This window comes from Gossypium raimondii, chromosome 7, assembly GCF_025698545.1.
Source record: "Gossypium raimondii isolate GPD5lz chromosome 7, ASM2569854v1, whole genome shotgun sequence".
Classification (NCBI taxonomy): Eukaryota; Viridiplantae; Streptophyta; class Magnoliopsida; order Malvales; family Malvaceae; genus Gossypium; species Gossypium raimondii.
In genome coordinates this window covers 49,670,300-49,685,420 of record NC_068571.1, presented here as the reverse complement: position 1 = coordinate 49,685,420, position 15,121 = coordinate 49,670,300, and the positions used below count along the sequence as shown (strand labels likewise).

The window sequence follows — 15,121 nt, the reverse complement described above, 5'->3', positions numbered from 1 at the left end:
ACATCAATAACTGACAATATCATCAAAATTGAGGTACCAAATAATTTCAAAATTAACACTCAAATTTTAGCGAAATATAAAGATCAAAACTAAAGTTTAACTATTCTTATATAATTTCAAAAAGCAAAGAGATTAAAATTAAAATTTAACCATTATATTATCATTTAAAAAGTATAGATATAATAATTTAACAAAAATAAATGACTAAATTCTAACCAATAGAAATAGAGTGACTAACTTTTGAAGTAGAGAAGAGATAAAATGAAGTAACTTTTCAAATTTCATGAATATTAGTTACTGAAAGCTGTAATTATGATTTAACCTAGCTGACATGTTTTAGTTGAGGAGTCAGCAGCTTTGATATCAGATGGCTTGCAGAATGTTTCCAAACCATATAGGAGGATGTTAGACCACTATGAACCCTGTAATTACCATCGGTCTTTCGCCATTTAAACTGGAATGGCCTGAGATATAGGAACAATTCTTTGAATGCCAATTTAAAGAAAAAAAATCATCTTATTTATATATATATAGATAGATAGATGTATTTGCACCACAAAATGCTAAAATCTAAAAGGATTGATCTTGGCTTTGAAAGAAAGGATTTCTGGTTTTCAAGGATATCATTCACACAGTTTTTTCTTCGCTCTCTGCTAATATCCTCTTGCATGCCTCATAACACATGAATGAAATCCCAGCTGCAGGGACCAATTTCATGCAGCTTGGTCCCAACCCTCTATAAAGCCCTGCCATCCCCTCTTTCTCAACTATGCTTGTCAATGCTTGAATCATGTTGTGGCATTGTCTTCCATTAATAGCACCAGCCTGCATCTGCTTCCGAGCCACCTCGAGAGGGTAAGTTGCCGTGCTCGAGATCGCACCGGCCGCTGATCCTATTAGAAGAGTCATAACATTCCCAATTTCCTCTTTCTTAAAAGCTTTTTTATAAGCATTTCTTAGTGTATCATAAGCAAAATAATTAGAGGCAGCATAAGGAACCACCCCCATCACACTTGGAGTGAGGCCTTTGTATAGTCCTCCCGGTCCTTCGGCCTGTACAATTTTCGCAACCGCGTCAAATAGATTCTTGTAATCTTCCTGCAAATCAAAGCAAAGCTATAACAGGTCAAGATAGATGCTTCAATGAAGAATTAGTTCATTAGTTCTTCACCAAAATTCATGCTTACATTGACAGTTAAACGAGTTTTGAGCAACTCGAGAGGGTACGTCAACAATGTCGAGCTAACTCCGGCAACAGCACCGGCAATGAATGAGGCTGGCAGAGGGAGTTTGGGATGTTCCCCATGTTCAGGCGTCAACTGTTTCTTGACTGTCTCGTATGCAAATAACTGTGCAATGGAATATGAAACAAGATAGAAATTGATGATGAACATAGAAAACTACTAATCCTTCAAAGACTAAAATGCACACACACACAAAAAAAAAAGATCAGTGAATGAAGGATAACTGGCGTCCTAAGGCATGGTGAACAATTAACAAAAGTGTAAGGACAATAAATGAAGTGCCTAACTACATACCTCGATAGCCTTGCTTGGAGCCACTCGAATGACATTTACTAAATTGCCTCTAAACAAGCCTTTGCATCCCTCACTCATGGTGATGTTATCAAACACTTCAGCCATGGAATTCCCACAACTTCCCACCATCAAATGCGTTTTAATGGTCTCCAATGGAGCCACAGCAGTCCTTGATACCGCACCTGCGACTGCCCCACTCATCAACTTCCTTAATGACGCATTCCCAATCTTAATTCTAAACTTAAACCCACTCTTCTTCTTCTTCTTCTTCTCCACTAACCTCTCAGCAATCTCAAGTTCATCATCCAAAACCAGATACCCGGGCTCAGAGATTGAAACAAGACTGGCAAAATGGAACTTTGCAGTACTCTGGAGTGGAATTTGAGGGTTTGGTGAGATGGCAAAACCCATTCCAGCTTGATTAACACTAGCAAAAAACCCATTTGCTTTCAAACTAACTCTCTTAAGAGAAAAAGAACATTCAACAATCTTGACACCTGAATCACTAAAAACCACATCTTTGTTGCCATGTTGAAGAAGTGGGAAACTTTTTTCAGCCATTTAATCCTTCTAAAACACTTGAATATGAAATGGGTTTTCTGCAACTGGAAATGGATGTTGGATAAAATTGGTTAAAAAGACAAAACGAAGAAAATTCAGAGGAATACAAGAAAGAATAGATGCATGAAGAAAGGGTAATTGAGATTCTCTCCTCTCAGTCTCTCCAAAGCCAAGAGATGGGCCAAAGAGAGAGAGAGAGGAGAAGAAAGAGTTGTGCAATGGCGCTGATGAACGAAAGAGTAGAGAGTTGAGGGTCGGCCTACCATTTGCTGTGAAAAGGTGGGGTTCCTTTGCTGCAAGTGGAAACATCCTTCACAATTTCTTTCTCTTTTTTGGGTTAATTGAACGGTCAGAATTTCAGAACAGCTGTGCTACGTCAATTTTATTAAGAAAGGAAATATCTTACTCTCAAAGTATTATTATATACCAAATAAATTGATTCAAAGGAAAGAATTTAAATGAGAATTGAGTTGGAGGGTATGATCACTGTCTCCTGTACGAGAAAAAAATTAGTGCGAAGAGGAGGAATGAATCTAGGGCGGTGGGCGGTGGCCCTTGGATTTTTTATTTTCTTATTGGCTCTTTACTTTTCTTGCCTTTATCGAGCCTTCATTTTTCTTAATTCCTAAACTCAAAATATTAATATCAAATTAAAGTTTACCAAAACTCAAGGGTGAAATAAAAAAATTTTTATAACTTTTACAATAGTAAAAATGTAATTTCACTATCTTAATAGCTTATATTTTTATAATTTTAAAATGTTAAATCAAATTTTATTATTTTAAGGGGTCAAAGTATAATTTTACTTTTATTAATTTAAAATTTTAAAAGATATAAAAAAATTCATGGAGACCAAGGCCCTACCAGCCCTTAATTACACTAGAAGTACTCACATCTTATTATAAAATTCATTTTAGCCTCTCCTTATTAAAAGGAATATTTTAATTTTATATATTTGAAAAGTTGGCATTTTAATGTCAAATTTGGTATCAATGGAATGACATAAGTTAATAGTGGCTGACGTGACATTAAATTAAATATTAAATTAAATTAATAGGTTAAAGAACAATTTTGAAGAATAAATAGATGTAAGAAATTGATTTTACTTTTACCTCAAATTGTTTTTTACATAATTGTTGTGTTTAAATTATTTGCAATTTGGTCCATATTATCTATCATTAAGCCACATTATTCCAATTGCTTTCAAGATTAATAAGCCTTTTAATTTGATTTAATGTCACGTCAATAACTTTAAGGTATGCTACTCCATTAACAACAAAGTTAACACGTAGGGATTGAAATGTCATCTTTTCAAACGTATAATGATTTTCTTTTAATATAATACAAGGACTCGTTGTAAACTTTGACCATTATATCAAATAAGGTTGTAAATTGGGATATCGAAATTAAATTTTAAGGTCTAATTATTTTATTGGGTTGATTTCATTTTTATTTTATTTCTTTTGCAAATTCATCAAATCTGTGGTCAATGGTTTAACCCTTTGATCTCAAATAGAAAAGAAAATATTTTAATTAAACAAACAGATATAGAGACTAACAATTGAAGTGGAGGGATCATCAGTATTTATAATCTATCACTTCAATTTAACGTTAATTATGAATTTTGCTCAAAAATTGATTATATGATTTATCAAATAACTTTTAAATTGAGTCTAGTCTGCATTAACAAGGAGAGAGAAATGGATATATGGAATCCACCTACAACGCATTGTAGTATGTGGTAGCTTAGACACTATATTTTATATCTTTCATCTGGCATTTATTAATTAATTTAGTTTAGAGACATTTTAGTTATGAAAAATAAAATAGACATATAGCTTTCAAAAAGCTCTTTAGTTCAGTACAAGATTGTAGAGTAAAGCTTAGGATATCCAACTTTAAGAAGTTTATGTTTATTTGTAAATAAATTATGTTGACATTTAAGAAATATTCAATTATTTATTTTCATTTATTAAAGGTTTATTTGATTACTGTCGATATAGTTACGAAACATCGAATGTCTTAGAATAATTACATACAATTACTTTTTAATAAATGATAGAAACACATACCAAGTCAATAATGGTAAACGATTAATATATCAAATTTTTTTAAGAAATAGTAATTTCCTTCCTTCCAAATAGGAATACAACATAATAACAAATTTTAATCCACATTTAACCATTAAAGCTTAATTATAACATTGAAAAATAATTTGCAAGCAGTGGTTTGTTAAACGCTTAATTCAAATTATTGAGTATAAAACATTAAAACTAATACAAAAATAGGTTATAAATACGTCTAATTATAAGTCTCTTATCTTTTTAAATGTGAATTAGTTTTTAATTCGAAGATCAGATTAAAATAAATATAAAAATCAAGATTTGGATATGGTAAATATTATGCAATAAAAATAATTTCCTTTGGTTCTGTTTTACAATTTCTTCTACCGAATATAGTTTATTGAGAAACATTTTATTTATCTCTGAAAAAAAAAAACGTTTTATTTATTTATTTATTTTGTTCTCATACATCCCCACACGTATCGTTTTCACTCTCTTTTATTGACAACTTATTTCGTTTTCATTGGGTTGAAAACTAGAGTATTAACACCCAATGGTTTATATATTGAGGGAAATGAGTGGCTAATTTGTGTGTATTCTACTTAGATTCTGACGAGAAGAGATGCTGCATTTGTTGCCACAAGATTCAGATAAAAATTTATATCTTGCTGACTGAGGGGACCTCTACATCTCTCAAATTTTAGAGCCATATCTTAATATCTGGACTCTCTCTGCCCTTTAAGTTATGGTTTACAACCCCCCTGTTTAGCTTGCCATTAAATGCAGTTGCCGCACCACCATCCGACGGTTACACGGCGGGGAACCGTGTTACCTGTGGATGGTTGGGCAGTGTCTTAGCATCTCAAAGATCAGTCCTGTCTCTAATGGTGAAGATAAAGGTGTTTGTAGATGTGGTTTGGCTACCAGCTGCCCCAAGCCTCATTCACAAAGTGAGTGAATAAAAAATTATGTAATTTATAAATATATATATATATACATATAAATCAAATGAGTTTAAATGGTTAATTTGAATTTTAAAGAATAAGGTCAACTAGAACAAAGGTGTAAATGCTAATGGCTTTTTTGCCATTATGCCTAAAAATTAAATTCAGGGGCTAAATAATAAATTAAGCCTAATAATAATAATAATAATAATAATAATGTTAAAGGGCCATTTTACGGCATGTATGGTCTTAAGTATGATTGGTGAATTAGATCTTTGTAGAAACCTTGGTAAAAAAGTATATTAGCAGTGATGAAGAGAGTTTGATTCTAGTTTTAGAGGTTGTTTACTTGAATCCAACGGGAGTCAACCCAATAATCAAATAAATATGGAGCGGTATGAGGCTGAGGTTTTGTGGGGGTACAGAATAATTATCCTATTGGTAATGATAAAACAGAAGGAGCCGAAACAAAACAACTATGCTCCAACCCATTTTTCAAAGAGACCCTTTCGTTTTCTATCTAAACCTCCTTGAACAAATATAAGCAGATCAAATAATGTAATAATTTAAACCTGTCTCAACAAATAGAACCTTTGGTACAAATAACTCTCTTGTTAACAAAATTGATATCCCAAATCTCTACAAGCTTTTACCAGAATGTTAGAACCTAATAATTTTATTAGGCCTTGCCTTTCTTTGAAGATCCTGGTCCTTTCTTTGCACCCTTCTTATGAAGTTGCTTTTTGGGTTTCAACTTGTTTGAGGTTGATGATGACCTCCCTTCCTGATTCTTTCTATTTCTAGCTTTCTTCTCTTTTTTCACATTATACATTGTAACAGCCTGATTTCAGAAGGAAAAAAAACCCCAAAATAATAAGGCTCAGATTATCAACAAATTGAGTTTACAACCAAATCGACCAAAATACATGGCTCAAACCTACCTTGTCAACGTTGAGTATCTCATGTGAATGCTTAGAGATTAGCTTGTTTAGAACATTCTCAGTTTGCTCCTTCTCCCTTGACCCTATCCCTGACCCTTCAACAACTGGTAAGAACTGAATAAAAGAACAGGAAAATATTAGAGCATGTTAATGTAGTTTATGAGAAATATTTACATTGAAACACAGGTCAAGAGGCCCAAGAGTTCAAACCTTGCGATGCTTTCCTTGCTTTTTAGCAGGCTTTTCTCCTGGCAATTTCCTATCGAATTTCCCACCACTGGCTGTAGATGTAGCAGCCATCCCAGCTACATTCCCCAATTCATCTTTGGTTACTTTCTTAGGTGGAGCTTGGGTTCCTGTTATGGGCAAAGCCGTAGCAGCAAGCTGAACATGGCTGCAGCAAACCATTTAAAGTAAAATCAACTTAAGAAAAACATAACACATAGCCAAATTCTTAAACCAGAAATAGTGATATAAAATGATAGCAAGGAGTCTGGCAACAATTGGAAGACTCAACCAAAGATCTATTTTATTTAATGCCAGCTTATTAAAGTGTCCAAACTTCCTCATGAAGAACTACGAAGTTTGGATGAAAATGATGCTTATAGAAAAGAGATCGAAGTTTAATTCCAGCAACCATCGACACCCATAAGCATGATCTGTAAAATCATAGGCTAACCTTTAAACTGCTAAAATGACATAAATATTAGGGTACAAGGGAATGCCATCAATGAATGGGAATTGCAGGTTGAAATAGGACTAATAGCATTGCGTGAATAAGATAAGAAGAGGGTTATTTATACCAATATGTGTCGAATAAGATTAAGATATTGACCAAAAAAAGGAGCAAAAAATCTCTACTTCTAGAAAATAGCAATGTCAATTTCTACATATATTCAAAGAATGGGTAAAACCTTGGCAAAGCACCAAGTTTTGCAGCTTGTTTCAAGTTCTGGAGGCGATTCTTCTCTTGCTTCTCAACCCGTTTCTTTTTATCATCTTGTCTTTTAGCAAAAGGATCCTCTCCTGGCTCTGGAAAAAACAACAATCATGGTCAACACAATCAAACATGTCCAATATGTTCTATTAGATGCTTGTAAACTTATGAAGTAAAGGTCTATCTATCACTTGATGTGTAATATATTTATTTCCTGCAAAAGCATTTATGCTGTGTTTGTAGTAATTAAAAAGTCAAATATATATAACATTAGTGCATCTTCTATAAGGAAAAAAGTCCATTCGATACTCACCATCAGTCATCTTGGCCTCAATGATGGGTATGTCTTTATCATCATTGACACGATCATAACCAAAGCGACGTTTCCATGCACCAGTCTGTTCATCCCATACAACTTTGTCCTTTTTACGTTTCTTTATACCTACAAGATAGTCCAAAAGGAAAAGGCAAAAGCAGGTAATCTTCAGACAATGGAAAATGAGATTGCACACTAAAAGAACCATGTAAGTACAATAGGTGAAACGGATTACCTTTCTTTTTAGCAAACTCCTCCCATTTTGTAGGAGGTTTAGGCTTTGGAAGCTGAAAAGACAAGCAAATAAAGCATTTCAGTTCTCATGGCAGCTTATCAACTAGACTTTCGAGAGCGCCAATATGCTTAGTATAAAAAGAATTAAGAAACACAACCACATAAAGCATTGCTTATATACACTAATATAAAATCCAACTTTCAAGAAAATTAAGAAAAAGGTCAGGCTTACATGCTTCTCCCTTGGAAGTTTTGTAGTTGGGGGAGGCAGCTTAACAAGGGGCCCATCTACATCTTCGGTTGAAGGTAAATTAAACAGACTATCAGCAACCGCTTGAACTAACTTGGTACCCTCTTGTAAACATTCCTTAACTAGTTCATCCCTAAACATATAGAGCGGCAATCAATAGATCAATAAAGGAACAAAATTCCACATCTTTTACAGATCAAATAAGCAAAATAAAAACCTGCAGTTCATGCTTTGAAGAAAAAAAACTATCTTAACCAAGTTTGAAGGAAATAAGTATCATAGTGCATGGCTATTCAATTTATTTTAGAGCTCCAAATCACCTTTGCCCCCAAGAAATTTCTCATGATTCCAATAAAAAAAAATACCCCAAAAAGAAAGACGAAAAATATCCATATAACAGATCATCTAAAAAATCAAACTGAGGCAAACTACTACAAAAACAATAATTATTATGAAGGAACAAAAGGGGTAAACCTGGAAGTGGGGAGGGAAGGAAAGTTGTGAAAAGGGTTAAAAGCGAAGAGATTTCCCACATCAAGTTGAAAAGGGTTCTGGTTCTCCTTCTCCATCTTCAGCTGGCGTTGGTATGTAGTGCTTGCTGCTAAGCAAGGCTATTAGTTCGGCTTCTTAAAACCTAATAAGGAGAGGGCAAAGCCAGGCGAGGACTGCGCCCATTTACGTCTCTAAACAACAGTGTGTACTACTTCGTTATTTCTTTCAAAAATAGAACACCTAAATCTCTGGCCCAAAATATTTTCAATGTATTTTGGGCCTAAATTTCGATTGGGAGCCAGCTCGTTGGAAACTTAACCTTCAAATACGTAATGCATGTTATGGAATAGATTTGAAAAGACTACTTTATCTTTATTACAATTATAATTTATTTCTAAAATTTTAATTTAAGAAAATGAAATGTTAAATTTAAAGTGTATTTTCAAATAATATTAAAATTTATACTTTTTTTAGAGAAAAACATCAATAATATTATAACAAAACCTATATTATATTATATTATATTATATTATATTATATTAAATCAGTAATGAATATTTTATTATTAAGTGGATTTCCATCAAGATTAAGATAATGTTTAATGTTCTTTAAATTCTAATAGTAATTAGAAGTAGAGTTCTATTTCGTTTATGTTCTTTTATGTCTATTAATGTAGACTTAAAATCTCTTTGCTCTCCGTTCTCTTTCTACTTTATTCTCTATCTTTTATTTTATAACAAAATCTTGATTCTTTGGTATATTTATTACAAAATTAATCAAAATTTATATTTTAAATTTATTTAAAAGCTAATATTTTGTGTATTTCAAATTTCAATTCCATTTGGAATAAAATTTGAGACTGGGATTCTTTTTAAAGAAATTGATTTTCAAAATTTGTTTGGGGGATTATTAAAGTTATCATCGTCCGATTAATATTGTCTAAATCAAATAAGTCGGTTAGACCTGAAATTAGTTAAGATATCGATTTGATAGAAAGTATAAATTTGGTGAACCACAAACCCATACACATTGGGCTAAAAAAATAGTGAACAAGTTTTATAACATTCTCTTATGTCTTTTGAAATTTAAATTCTATTATCCTCTCCCTTCCTTTGCTTTCTTCAATTTTATAATGATAAAAAAGCGATCAAAGTTCTTTTAAGAAATTACTAATAAAATGAAATTTTAGAAAAAATTTAAATGTTATATATTAGATATGATTTCTTTTAGCTATTTATAAAATTTTACTTAAGTTCATGTTATAAGTTAATATAAATTTTAGTATAATTGATATAATATTATTTTATATTAATTATAAAATCCTTAATTGAGTTAATGTCACGACTTAATTAATATTAACTTGATTGAAAAGGGTAAAATTATAATTTATTAAAATAACAACTTCTATTTTATAAGAATATTTACGTAATTTATACTTTTTAAAAATTAAAACAACTTTAAAAAATTTCTTAAAATAAATCAAACATTAAGTTATAGACTTACAAGATTCTTAGGTGTGATTTTAAATGAGTTGATTTATCTATAGTATTATTTAAACCTTTAATTAAATTTGTGCACGAGTTAATTGAGTTTCAATTTAATTGAGAAAAGGTTAATATTTTATTTATATTAAATGACTTCTATTATTATTATTTTGACGACATATTCATCTTTTCATATTTTTATATAATCTTTAAATAAAAATTAAAATTAATATATCCAAGGATCAAACACATGTTTAATGAATTTATAAACGAGTTTTTTACCACTACACCAATAATTATTTTTAAGTAAATTAAAAATATTAAATATCTTCTCTCACCCATATTGATTAAGTTGGTATCACAAGTGAACTACATGACAATATACTTGAATTTTAATATTAAATTTCCTTCATCAAGATATTAACTTCTTAGCCTGCCATATATCACTTACTATAGTAATACATAATATATTAATTATTATCTTATATTATTATATTGGCTGAAATATGCTCCAAGTTTCTATATTTTTCTGCATTTGGAAGTTAGCCCTCTTACTATATTATATAATGCTATAACATATTATATAGTATATAATATATTAATAGTCTATATATATGCATCAATAGTTAAATATTATAATATCATGTCATACTATATCTTTTATTATAATCTATATCATAATAGTTATATATATTAATATTTTAAAATATATTTTATTTTATTTTATTTTATGTATTAGTAATATACTAACTTACTATATTAATTTAAGATCAGTTTAGGTAATCGATTTCAGTAATAGTTATATAATATATTATATTATTACTATTAAAATTTAATTTTATAGCTTTTAATAGTTATTAGTTTTATATATTTATTATACATATATAATTATAGTATTAAAATATTCTATATTACATTAGTGTTTTTAAATATTTATTGCACTTTATCATTAAACATAAAAAATCATTGTTAATTACTTTTCCTATTAATAAAATTTTAAAATAAATTTGCAATGCTTATGAATATATATATATATATATATATATATATATATATATTGATAAAATGATTGGGAACTTTAATAATAAAACCAAAAACAAACAAAGCCCAGCATTTTAAGGCCCAGTGTCAAGCAAAACGGATAAAACAATCAACATCACTAGAAGCTTCCTAAAAAATTAAAGAAAACAGAACAATAAATTAAAGAAAACAGAACAATAAATGAAAAAGTAAACAAAATCAGCCCCAATCAAATCTTAAGACGGCTGGCATCCATTTCTTTCGTGTAGTCAAATCATTCTCCAGCCATCTGACGATAGCACTTCCCCAAGAAAGATAATATCTTTTGCTATCTGTTTTGAATTCATCCATTCCATTCTCTCCTTCAGTCCGATTTTCTTGGTTCTCTCCTTTTTCAGTCAAACACATACCGATCCAGATCTGCTCCTATCAGGTAAATACTCTCATCTCTATCAATGGCTCTTCTAGCCAACTTATGCGCGTTCGAATTTTCTGATCTATGAATATGTTGAAAATTAAGATCTTGAAAACATGATTTCTTGCTGTGAATATCACTAATAATTGCCCCAATCACTGATTTATCTATTGAAATTTTCTGACATTTGTTGATGACTGTCTTGGAGTCCCCCGTGATTTTTATTGATGGCATTCGAAGAGCGATTCCTAATTTCATACTTTCCAAACAAGCGTACGCCTCTGCTGCAAACGCGGAGGAAACCTTCTTATGTATCACCGTCTTTAGCATCAATAAATCTCCATTTTGGTCCCACCCTACCAGCCCTGATGCTGACTTGAAGCTTCGCTTGTCAAAAGCTGCATCAAACTGGATCGCTGCTTTTGGTAAGTCCTCTTGAACTTCAAACTTCCTGACCATAGTTTTCTGTGTCTTCAAAACTCTTACTCCCTCAATCTCTGCCATTTGTCTTTGGATGCTTTGTGTTATAACTCGACCTGTACTGTTTTTCCTTTCATAAATAAATTGGTTTCTGGAGACCCAGATCGTCCATAAAGCATAACAAAACAGTCGACATTGAGCATCATTTCCTTTCTGGAAAACCCAGGTCAGCCACTCCTAGTAACTCTGACTTGTATTGTCCATGACCCAGAACAGATCTAACGATGTCCAAATCTCTTTTGTAATAGGACAGTCTCGGAACACATGGATACTTTCTTCAGGCCAGGATCGACATCGGGGGCATTCCTCATTAGCAATAACTTTCCTGCATCTGAGATTAACAAAATTAGGGATATAATCCCAAGATATTCTCCAAATAGTCATTGTAATTTTTGGGGGAAGTTGTAATCCCCATAATTTCCTGTAAAAGTTCTTAGATTCGGTCTGTAACAAGTAATCAGTAGGATTAAGAGTAGCCTCTTGTAATAGTTTATACGCGCTACGAACAGAAAATTCCCCGGATAATTCTCCCCTCCAAACTTGGATGTCATCATGCTCAGTCTCGGCTAACGGCATCTATAATATTTTCTGGGCTGTTTCGACTTGAAAGGTATTAATAATCAGATTCTCCCTCCATTTCCTATTTGAATTATCAATGAGATCCGAGACTAACTGTATTTCCCCAATATGTGAACTGCTTTGTCTTTCAGCTCTATCAATTCCTAGAATCCAATTATCCTCCCAAATAGAGATTTTGTCTCCCCTGCCTACTCTCCAGCACAGTCCTTGTTTGAGTAAACCTTTTGCTGCCCAAATGCTCCGCCAGGTGAGTGAAGGTAAATTTCCCAGCTCTGCCTTAAGAAAACATGATCGTGGATAATATTTAGCTTTCATAACTTTGGCTAATAACGAATTTGGAAAATTAAGAAGTCGCCAACCTTGTTTTGCCAATAACGGTACATTAAATTGAGCAAGATTTCTAAAACCTAATCCACCGTTTTCTTTTAAGGAACAAATATTTTTCCACGTACAGCAATGGATACCCTTTTTTCCATGTCCTTTCTGCCACCAGAACTTGGCTATAATACTCTCCATATCTTCACAAAGTGCTTTGGGTAATAAGAAACATGCCATCGAGTAAGTCGGAATAGCCTGAAGGACAACCTTGATAAAAAATTCCTTCCCTCCCTGCGATAATAGCCTTAAGCTCCAATGATCAATACATTTTTTGAGTTTGTCTTTCAAATTCTGAAATGATGCTTTTTTCTTTCGACCCACCATTATAGGCAGCCCTAGGTACCGTTCTGGTTCATTAGAGCTTCGTACCCCCAAGATATTAACAACTTGTCTCTTCTCTTCCTCCTTCGTATTCTTACTGATTTTTCAAAATTTACCCACTGCCCTGAGCATGACTTGTATTCGCGTAGAATATTCTTGAAAAAGTTGGCTCCCCTATCTGTTGCTTCACCAAACAAAATGCAATCATCAGCAAAAAATAAGTGAGATATCTGCGGACCATTTCTGCTGATCCTTACTCCCTTTAAAACACCTTTGGATGTTGCTAATCTCAGCAGGCTTGACAGCCCTTCGCCACATAAAAGGAACAAAAACGGGCTAAGTGGGTCCCCTTGCCTGATTCCTCTAGTTGGGCAGAATTTTTCTCCAATATATCCGTTAATAATAACTGAGTAAGAAACTGAAGTAACACACTGCATAATAAGATTTACCCATCTTTGGTCAAACCTCATCTGTAGCATAATCCTGTTCAAGAAACCCCACTCCACTCTGTCAAAAGCTTTACTCATATCAAGCTTAACAGCCATATACCCTTTCTTCCCCAATCTCTTTTGCTTTAACTTGTGCATTATTTCATAAGCAAGTAGCACATTATCTGAGATCAGCCGTCCTGGCACAAAAGCACTTTGCGCCTCATCAACACATTTTCCAATAACTCCACTCAGTCGATTTGCAATAACCTTTGCAATGATTTTATAGAGAACATTACATAGGCTAATTGGCCTGAATTGGGACATCTGAGATGGGCTAGGAATTTTTGGGATAAGGACTATATTTGTAGAATTGACTGGACTTACCTCCCTAACGCCATTTAAGATCTGTAAGCAAAAAGTGGTTATATCATCCCCAAAAATTTTCCAACACTTTTGATAAAAGAGGGCTGGGATTCCATCTTCTCCTGGTGCCTTCGTTGGTCCCATGGCAAAAACTGCATTCATAACTTCCTCTTTGGTGTAAACTGCTGTCAACATTTGATTATCTTCCTCATAAATGTGGTCGCACTCCCCCATTCCTTCTGTTGAAAACAGCTTATTAAAATATGACCGTGCTATACCTTCCATGTCGTGCAATTCCCCTATTTCTCTACCATCTTCATTTTGTAGTCCACGAATGAGATTCTTGCTCCTTTGTGATGCTCGACCATGAAAAAAAGATGTGTTCCTGTCCCCATACCTTATCCAATCGATTCGGGCCCTTTGTTCCCAGTAGCATTCTTCTTTTTCAAGCTCAAAATTTAAATTAATTTTTGTATCAATCAGTTCCTCCAAAGTCTTATCATCTCTTTCCTCCTCAGCCAGCTCCGTTAGTTTTCTCATGAGAATTTGCTTTGCCTTCTCTATTTTGGATTTTCTTAGCCCACCTTTGTAGTCCATTTTTCAAAAAGTCCAGTTTCTGAATCAGCTCTCCTGATGCGTTCTCCCACAAATTCCTTACTTCATCTTCAAAAGACTCTTCAAGGGACCACCACGCTTCAAACTTAAAACTGTAGCTCATTCTTTCATCATACCTCCTTGTGTTCATAAGGAGTGGACAATGATCTGACATCGAATGCACTAAATGTTGAACTCTTACTGCTTGGAACCAGTTAATCCATGCCGCGTTTGCAACTCCTCTATCTAATCTTTCTCGTATGTTAGTCTCCGGCAAATTTCTTCTTTCCCAAGTAAACCAGCTACCTTCATAGCCCACATCGTACAATTGACATTCCTCGAGCACTCTTCGGAACAATTCCATTCTCCTCTCATCTCTAGGCAATCCTCCTTTCTTCTCGGCTGCATACATGATTTCATTGAAGTCACCCATAACAAACCATGGAAGATCCATATTAGTAGCTAGGTTTTTCAATACGGCCCATGATTCGCTCCGATCCTGTGTATAAGGGGATACATAGAAGCCTGTAAATCAAAATTGGCGACAAAAACATAAAAACGAATAAAGAAAAAAAAATCGTGCCAGGCGGCGGCAGACCTAAAACGTGCTAGGGTAGCAGACCATTATGGTTGTAAATTATTTTGATGCTAAGATATGTGTAATTATCAAAATAATGGAGTCTTATGAATATATTTTTAAAAATAAAGAATTATCATTTATTTTTATTTTAAGTAAATCATAGAATTATATTAGTTATTAATGTCTATTATTATTGTTCA

At 32.9% G+C, this 15,121-nt stretch overlaps 2 protein-coding genes and 1 long non-coding RNA gene across 6 annotated transcripts; 1 reads left to right on the top strand and 2 right to left on the bottom strand.

Annotated features, from left to right (window-relative positions):
* Positions 1-496: 496 nt before the first annotated feature.
* LOC105777821 (adenine nucleotide transporter BT1, chloroplastic/mitochondrial) lies at positions 497-2,533 on the bottom strand. Its single transcript, XM_012601344.2, has 4 exons — positions 2,363-2,533; positions 1,539-2,143; positions 1,188-1,349; positions 497-1,098 (listed from the first exon to the last, which is right to left on the bottom strand). The coding sequence occupies exons 2-4, from the start codon at positions 2,097-2,099 to the stop codon at positions 628-630; spliced, it is 1,194 nt and encodes a 397-aa protein (XP_012456798.1). The 5' UTR covers positions 2,100-2,143; positions 2,363-2,533; the 3' UTR covers positions 497-627.
* A 3,114-nt stretch (positions 2,534-5,647) lies between these two features.
* LOC105777904 (ribosome biogenesis regulatory protein homolog) lies at positions 5,648-8,476 on the bottom strand. The gene is made up of 8 exons (XM_012601455.2): positions 8,259-8,476; positions 7,767-7,917; positions 7,536-7,587; positions 7,298-7,426; positions 6,962-7,079; positions 6,258-6,441; positions 6,048-6,161; positions 5,648-5,947 (listed from the first exon to the last, which is right to left on the bottom strand). The coding sequence occupies exons 1-8, from the start codon at positions 8,351-8,353 to the stop codon at positions 5,786-5,788; spliced, it is 1,005 nt and encodes a 334-aa protein (XP_012456909.1). The 5' UTR covers positions 8,354-8,476; the 3' UTR covers positions 5,648-5,785.
* A 2,514-nt stretch (positions 8,477-10,990) lies between these two features.
* LOC105777982 (uncharacterized) lies at positions 10,991-15,067 on the top strand. Of its 4 annotated transcripts, XR_008197729.1 has the most exons (5): positions 10,991-11,213; positions 11,404-11,620; positions 11,773-11,841; positions 11,924-12,285; positions 12,386-15,067. It is a non-coding gene; the product is annotated as an uncharacterized LOC105777982 (long non-coding RNA). The 4 variants fall into 4 exon arrangements; XR_008197731.1 differs by having other exon boundaries at positions 10,991-11,620; positions 11,779-11,841; XR_008197728.1 differs by having other exon boundaries at positions 10,991-11,620.
* The last annotated feature ends 54 nt before the right edge of the window (positions 15,068-15,121 follow it).

Excerpts from the sequence above, each read along its gene's own strand:
- LOC105777821 (XM_012601344.2), bottom strand. The coding sequence starts at position 2,099 with ATGGCTGAAAAAAGTTTCCCACTTCTTCAACATGGCAACAAAGATGTG. Across the intron at positions 1,350-1,538 it reads CTCCAAGCAAGGCTATCGAG|TTATTTGCATACGAGACAGT; the intron begins GTATGTAGTTAG and ends TCCATTGCACAG. Across the intron at positions 1,099-1,187 it reads AAACTCGTTTAACTGTCAAT|GAAGATTACAAGAATCTATT; the intron begins GTAAGCATGAAT and ends TTTGATTTGCAG.
- LOC105777904 (XM_012601455.2), bottom strand. The coding sequence starts at position 8,353 with ATGGAGAAGGAGAACCAGAACCCTTTTCAACTTGATGTGGGAAATCTC. Across the intron at positions 7,588-7,766 it reads AACTTCCAAGGGAGAAGCAT|CTTCCAAAGCCTAAACCTCC; the intron begins GTAAGCCTGACC and ends TTGTCTTTTCAG. Across the intron at positions 5,948-6,047 it reads AGATACTCAACGTTGACAAG|GCTGTTACAATGTATAATGT; the intron begins GTAGGTTTGAGC and ends TTCTGAAATCAG.